This window comes from Hippocampus comes, unplaced genomic scaffold (assembly GCF_001891065.2).
Source record: "Hippocampus comes isolate QL1 unplaced genomic scaffold, H_comes_QL1_v1.1 scaffold434, whole genome shotgun sequence".
NCBI lineage: Eukaryota > Metazoa > Chordata > Actinopteri > Syngnathiformes > Syngnathidae > Hippocampus > Hippocampus comes.
The window spans coordinates 22,969-30,965 of record NW_017805117.1 but is presented as its reverse complement, the minus strand read 5'-3'; the positions used below and the strand labels follow the sequence as shown (position 1 = coordinate 30,965).

Genomic DNA, 7,997 nt, shown 5'->3' with positions numbered 1-7,997 from the left:
TCAAAGTGCTCTTAAAAAAACTGTATTTCGATACAGTTGAGCTGAGTCGAGTTGAGAATTTGAATTGGCCCGCCACAACAGTAGTCTATTTGTCTTCTATTGTATTTTATTAAAATCCTTATTAATAGTTTTTTTCCCCCCCAAAATAAAGGACAAAAATTCACTTTTGTTCACCACATTTTTGGACCCATTCAAACTGTTCCAATTTTAAACGGTTTGTAAACGATTCCTATTTGCATTGCTTTTTTATTTTTAATTAAAAATTCAAAAATACAAATAATTGTAAGAAGTGCCCTGAGTCCTTTTGACAAGCTTTACTTGATCCCACTCCAGCATGACCAGAACTCTACTGGATGGACAAAGTGGGGAAATTGGTTGCCTAGCAACTGGTCGGCATCTGTCCTTAACCGTTTGATCCGTCCTGTTTGAGCCGCTCCGCTCATTCATTAAATACAAGAGGAGCTGAGTCTTTACTGAGTAACCTCATCGCATCAACTCCACTTTCTGAATGAGCAGTACGTAAACAATACGATATGTCACCGGCATAGATAGATGTCAGTACTGTAATTGTGCAATTTCCTTCAAAGATTAAAAATAAATGACTTGATAAACATATCTCTTTGTTTTAGAGTGGAACGATTCGGCTCGATTCACTCGCACCAATTTTCCGATTCAATTCGATTGTTGTCACACTTCTAATGGATATATTGACGAATTCATGTCGTAAAATGACAACACAAAACGCATTGCTTCGCACCCTCTCGAATGGAATCATAATCAGACCAAATGACTCCCCTTTAAAATGAAGCATCCTCGAATCGTGTCACACCCCACATAGCCAGAAATGCTTGCAATTGTCTTAAATTGCAGAGCTGCACATCCCAAATTTTAATATTTGTGAAAGGCAGATTTTGATGATGCAACCTGTTTTTTGTATTTTCATTCAATTGCGAAGTGAGATTGTGCTAAAGTGACACACAGCGTTGAACTGCTTCATTACTGGGAAGCTGTAGCACAAGCACACACACACACACACACACACACACACACACACACACACACATACGTGCACGCACACACACTCCCTCCTCCACCTACCCACTGCCCGCACCCAAGCAAGTGAGGAGATTCTCGACAAATGCTGCAGCCTGAGCAGTCAGCTTGCATCTTTTGCGGTGCACATACAGAAAATCACAAAACTAAAGTAGGGGGCGGGGGGCCCACAATCGGATCTTAATGCCGCGCACATGGAAAAGGATTTAGGATCGCGTAGGATCCACTCAGGAGGAGAGGCTCAGCTTAAGACCGAAGAACCAAAGACCGAAGGTTCAAGTTTGCCCGTGTGGAGGAGTGAGGTCCGACTCCACCGGGCCCCACCGGACTCATGATGGCCCTCACGCTTCACCTCAAGTCGGTCGCCAACCTCCGGGGGAAAGGTGACCGCGTTGCCAAAGTCACATTTCGAGGTAGGGGCGAACTTTTCCAGTTAGTTGGCTACTCTCTGTTGTGAATAAAAGGAAAATGAAATTGTAACCGCAACAGGAGGCAACTAATCAGAGGGCCAATATTTTATTTCTGGGTGCTGTTTGTGGTCATTCTGGCTTTTGATACGCTTTCATTTAACCGTGCGTGGCAATTTGAAATTGAAATGGAGTTGTTGATTGAAGTTTCTCCTGTTGACTGGCGTTCGAATAAAACTGCTCAGACGCGCGGTCGTGCAGTCTAAAACGCGTCATGTCGGAGTTAAAAATAAAGCTCAGCGTTCGAAAATTGTTATCACTCATCGCAAAAATGTAGAAGGACGTTTGTACGTGTGCCCACTTCATCTGCAAATTTGTAGAACGATCGCCCCAATGTTTTGAATTTGATGACTATGAAGCATTTTCCTTGTTGAGCGTCTGTCGTGGGTGACTGCGGCAAGGAAAAGGGAGAGCGTCCATAAATAATGCCGCAATCATTCTCTTCTCGTCAGAGGCTGAAGTGGCTCGGAGTTTGGATAAGTTTGGTGACGATTGATCACAGGTTTTGATCCTCAAGTCGCATTTCGCTTTGCTTTGTGTTTCCAGCCTACCAAACCCAAATCATTCTTATCGAGGCAAAACAGTCTCCTGTTCAAAGCCCTTTTATCTTGGCCTCGTTCGCCAGCCTCTAATCAGACGCACAATCATCTGCGCTTCTCGCAGGAATTACAGCCAATCGACAGCGTGCGTGCGTGCGTGCGTTCGAGAACTTGAGACAAGCAGTGAGTCTTACGCTCAGACAGGCTAGCTCGTATCCGACTCGCTGATTACAGTTGGCATCGGTATTGTTTAGGATGTCACATTACCGCCTTCCCACTTCCTTTTTCCTGCCTGTGTGTGTGTGTGTGTGTGTGTGTGTGTGTGTGTGTGTGTGTGTGTGTGTGTGTGTGTGTGTGTGTTTGTGTGTATGTGTGTGCGCCCTGCTCTGCAGCAAACTCGCCAGCCTCTTAAGTCGTACATGCGGCGTGTCAGCCAAGACAAGAATTGGACTTGCGCTGCCGCCGTGATCAAACGAGCTGTTGTCTTCGGTTCAGTCGCTTCCCATTGAAAAGAACAGCTTTGTCGTTTTGCTCTAACGCCCAATTGCTCGCCCATCCGAGGCTGTCGAAATCATTCTCGGTTTGGACGCGGCCAGCGGGCTGCAATACAGCGATTCCATGAAACGGTCCAATTTGATTAAATTGGTCAGATTTTTTTTTTCTTTTTTCAAATGTGCCTTCATGTGAGCATCACCGCTTGCAAACCTTACTAGCACAAGTCCACAACTTTAACGGCGATCCCCGGAAGGCTGTCAGTCACTTTTCCTGTGTGGCTTGACATTTTCCCGTCTTTTTTGGCCAACTTTGTCAGCGAGAAACAAACCGTCAGATCGTTTGATAAGAGATAAGCCTTGAGCAAAGCAGGCCTTGCTACTTAATTGATTTCCGAGCTCGAGGCTTTGATGAGCGCACCATCTTTTCCCGCAGCTTCAATTGTTCATGCTCCGGCTCAGCAGTTGCTCCGCAGCCTTGCCAAACACGAGTCAAGTGGATGTCGTTCAAAAGTTAATTACATCGCAGCTCCAGATGAGACTTCGTCGGCTATCTTTTAACACGTGAAAAGAGAGCGGGCATTGGCATCGAATATCATGTTTCGCTCGAACTACTTTAAAAAGAACATTTTGACCTTAAATGAATGGAACAGCCTCAATTTCAAAGAATTTGGCGTCAAACAAAAACCATCCTTTCATCTTCGTCCACACAAATCAAAACTTGAAGCGCTTTTTTTTTTCCAAACGCAACCTGATTAGCAGCAGGCTTTTAGTTTTGTTGCAGCGCGCCTTATGTAAGCCGCAAACCATCTACTTTTACAAACCCACGTCTCGATGGGATTGGAAAAAAAAAAGGAAGAGAAGGCAGCAGCAGAGCTTCTGTTTTGAATAATGTAGGAGGGATAGTTTCATCCTCTCTGGCATTTAAGTGCTGTTTATTTCAAAATGAAAAAAAAATGTGAAAAGATATGGGTTTTTGTGGGGCTATGAGCTTGGAAAAAAGAGGGTTTTATTTAGCACAGCAAGGTCTCGTTCATTGGATTTCAACTTTCAAGTAGTTGGCAACCACCCCAAAGTTTTATATACGCATGAATGCATCTCCATCAAAAGATGATTCGATACCTGACCCGATACCTGTGGTCCGATACAATTCAAGGACAGCACTTTTTGGTTCGTTGCACTCACACATTTTCAAATAAAAACCAATTTTCCAATTCAAATGGGGCTGCCCGTTACACACTAAATACTGTTAAAAAAAAACAAATCAAATGAAAATGCTCTCTTGCTTCCCCACCATGACAAACCACCGGCCTGCCATATTCACTCATTATGCAACCGTCGCAAAAAAAAAAAAAAAAATGTCGAGGGAATATGTGCAGAAGATTACGGCTTAATAATGAGCTGGATGATATACGTCAAAGAAATAACACCTGGTCCGGCGATCAAACTGGCGGTCGATAGAATTTCACAAGCGCCTTGGGTCTTTATTGCTGAAATGTTTGGCAGTGCAAACACTCGCCAAAACACACAACAGCTGCACAAAGCAAACCACGGCACAAAAGGACACTTGCGCCGCCGCCATTCACCGAACGACACAAAACATCCAGGTGCAGCATGCGCCACCAAATCACATGACAAGTCACCAATGAGCCGCCCTCTGGTTTCGCAAAACTACTCACTTGACTCTTCATATTGTCCGGTGGGACGTTAACCAACGAGATCCAAAAAAAGACGTGCGTCGCTCGTTCGGCCTTACCATAAATAATAAACGTATGTTTTTCCGTCAACGGAACTTGGCATTACTCTTTAAGTATCCTACCTAACGGGCGTCCTGTATTCCCCCGAATGTCAAACCCGTATTACAGCAAAGATTAAACTAAAACGCAGCTATCAATCGTACTCATCGGCGACATGCAGAGCATTGACATTTGAAACCACTCGACCCCGCCTGATGTCTCCATTTGTCTTTTTTCAGGGTCGTCCTTCTACAGCCGCGTGGTGGCCAACTGGGAGGAGGCGGCACACTTCAATGAGGTCGGTTCCGTTTGATTTCCTTCCGTCGTGAGCGCTGGGCAATTGTCGCTTGGATTCATAGACCACACGGACTCGATTTCACGTCCGGAGTCGGTTTGTTTCGAAATAGCGCTAATTAAATCCGGTTGTGCACTCAAATGAATGACACTGTTTAATAGGGTTTGCCAATGGGACAATTGTCGCTAATGACATTAGTGTTGAATCTCGTAAAGAAGTGCGTGGGGCCGTATTAGATGATAGCAAGACAAACAAGGTGATAAACATATTAAAGCATATTAAAATTCCAAATCACCTTTATATGGCTTTGCATGGATGAATGTGGAAACTGTAATGCCTCATTCACGTTGTTGTTCTCAGCCATGCTAAAATGAGCCGAGCGCAATGAAGGATTTCACCTGAGGCCCGTTGTCGGCCACCGGTGGCTGTTTTTTTTTTTTTTTTTTTTTTTAAGTGTTGCTCTGCGGTGGAAATGTGGATTCCTGCAGGCTTTTGTCACCAAAAGCATATTCAAATGCAAAGTGGCTAATAGAGCGGAAAGAAGTATTAAGAGGGAGACAGAGAGAAGCATCCCCCCCCCTCTCATTTTTTTTTCATAGCAACATGGGCATCCTCGACAAAAGTCTCGAAATGTGTGGGCAATTTCTATGATGACATTGTTGCTTGCTTGATCCAAGCACCTCTGACTGATTTCTTTCGACAGCCTCATTTGTCGCTCCGTGTGCCAGGGAGGTCATTAGCATCGCTCAGCATCACGACCGCAGGAGGAACAACTTCAAGTGGCCTCCGCGACCTTGCGTAGGGGAGGTTGTACTGGAGGATGCTGGTGTCACAGCGTGTCTACATAGAAATAGAGACATTGTCCCCCCTCTGGCATGTCTTCGTGCTGGGGAAATACTGGAACGCTGCCTTCATCTGGAGTGACGCAACACTTGGACGGCTCAGTAAGATGAATCTTGCCCCTGTGTTGCGGCGCCATTAGCATCGAGCCGTGAGTCGTGTTGCTTTCTGCCTGGTCTAGCAAGCGCGCCTTTGAACTAGTACGCCAGTTGCCTGGATGGGGGGGATGTGCATTCATTATTCATCCCCATGGTGGGATTTAGCTTTTAGCTACGGCGCACCAGTGCCTCCCCCTCAACTGGTTAGACAGAACTAGAGCAGAGAACAGCAAAGCCTGCAAGTTGTCGGAAGTTTGGGGGGTTTGGCTGCACTCCAGTGTTGTGTGTGTGCGTGTGTGTGTGAGAGAGAGACAAACCAAGTCATAGATGGTAAAAGACGACAAGAGATGATGCAAAAATAATGATGCAAATATATGTTCTTTCTCCGTGAGCGGACAGCTGCCGCGGTTTAACTTTTAAATAGGAATCGGGGAGTTACGTAAGCAAGACTCCAGTTGGAATGCTTTTCAAATGTGTGCGTCTCTCTTAAGTTCACAATCGCTCCATCCCAAATCCCCCCCGAGGTCTCTTGGACACGTCAGCTGTCTTGGGAAGTGTTGGGGTAGCGCCCCCGCGTCCTCGTTCTGCAGAAGCCTCGCAGCATTATGTGGCCTCAAGATTGAAAGTCGGAATGTTTTTTTTTTAAGACACTGTTGAGTGAAAGTAGTTAGGTGAGATTTGTGGAGGGTAAGAAAACAAATAGCAGTCCTTCATGCAGCTAATTATCTCGCAATGACACCACTTTTGTCATTGTATTGTTGTTGTTTTTGTTTTTTTTTTAATAATTGCATCACTCATGGCTGTCAGACCTTTGAAAAAGAGTTTGGGAAGATGATGTAACCACTGTCATTTCTCTTGTGGCTGGCTCACAAGGAGTGAGCAAAACAATAGCATGCAAAGGAATCCCCCGCACACTCTCTCTCAAAAAATAACAAATACATAAACTTACCGATCGCTTTGAAGCCACATTTCACTCTCCTGACCATTCAAACAGCATAAATGCAATGAGAATCCTGTCGGCGTTTTAGCAATCATTCATGACCCGCACTCGTTTAAAGATTGAGGTCTGCTCCGCGGGGATGCTTTCCTCTCTCTCGAAGTATCCTCAATAAATGATGATCCCAGAAGAATATCTTTGCGGACAGTCAGAAGTCAGAAAGGGACGAGACTGCGAATAGGAAACAAAACAAGCACAGAGTCTGCTGAATGTTTCAGATCTAACCCCCCCCCCAAAAAATAAAAATAAAAAGAGAAACTTTTTGCTGATTCTGTTAGAGTGCTTCAGTTTGCACCAATTTGCATTCGCTTGGACTTCCTCTGCTTTAATGAGGCCCCACTCAGCTGTAACAAGGCACCAAACAAACATTATTACGAGTGTGGCGGGTATAAAATTATTCCAGTGAGGGGAGGAATTCTGTCCCAGCAGATTTATTTATTATTATTAATTCATTTTTTTTCTTTTTTGAATAAAAGTACCTGTGGGCACCACGGTGATCTCTACCCACCCCCCCCAAGGAATTTAAATAAAATACACATGGCATTTTAATGGCCGTTGAATTGTTGACTTGATGTTACCTGTCGTGTATGAAACGTTATCAAGGGTTATGGAACAAAAAAAAAAAAGGGAAATTCTTGCCCCAAATGACACATCCTCTGTTGAGTAATGGGAATGGAGCTTTCAATATAGATAAGGATGTGGCTACTATCGCTCAATGCGAACGTGGTTTCTCATTCCTCATGAGAGCACGCTCTGCATCGGTTGATGACAAAATGGATTCAGTTACCTCATAACAATGTGAAGAATGTGGCTTGTACTACTTCTGAGGCCACGGCTTTCACCGCATCATTAAAAAAAGTGGTTGTCGCTTCATCGTAAGTATGTGGCTGGAGAAGGTTCTTGGATGGACTCGTGAGCCCCAGCTGACCCTGAGGCAAAGTTACCGTATTTCCCGCACTATAAGGCGCACCTAAAAGCAAAGTCCAAAGTCCAACTTCATCAAAGAAGCCTCCGCAGCCCTTAAAAGAAGATACGGGCAGAAGAAACGGTTCTTGTAAATATCAAATCAGATGTTTCAAAGGCTTGTCACTCAAGCTTACGCTTCGTAATAAGTCATCAAGGTGTTTTCATGCGCCGTATCCACGGCAACCAATATTAAAGACTAACACGGTCGTCGCAGCCTTACAGTGTGGGATCAGAGAAGTAAAAGCCACTCTTCTTCCTCTCCTCTTGCGCATTTAGCTCCTGTGATAGACGGCAGTGGCCTGCAGGCTTCTGCTTCTTGAGGCTGTACCTGTGTCACTTTTTAATGAGCGGCCCGATGCCACCAATTAGGAACTCTTGGAATGCTAATGAGCGGCTCTGAACAGAAAGATCTGACAGTCAACCAGCCAAAACGTCATCAGTGTGCCTTTTTGGCCTGCCTGTTTTCTTACTGCTGCAGAAAAGAAAGCGGTTGTGTCGCTCACTGCCCGTGTGTG

At 44.8% G+C, this 7,997-nt stretch overlaps 1 protein-coding gene across 3 annotated transcripts in view; it reads left to right on the top strand.

The window, feature by feature from the left end:
- Positions 1–7,997, top strand: part of otofa (otoferlin a) — a 32,467-nt gene that overhangs the window by 2,923 nt on the left and 21,547 nt on the right. For 2 of the 3 annotated variants that reach the window (XM_019865546.1, XM_019865547.1), the window contains exons 2-3: positions 1,257–1,466; positions 4,526–4,584. In XM_019865546.1, the coding sequence (XP_019721105.1) occupies positions 1,385–1,466; positions 4,526–4,584 (141 nt within the window). In that variant the 5' untranslated portion in view covers positions 1,257–1,384. The remainder of the gene's footprint in view (positions 1–1,256; positions 1,467–4,525; positions 4,585–7,997) is intronic. The other variant, XM_019865548.1, reaches the window with a different exon arrangement.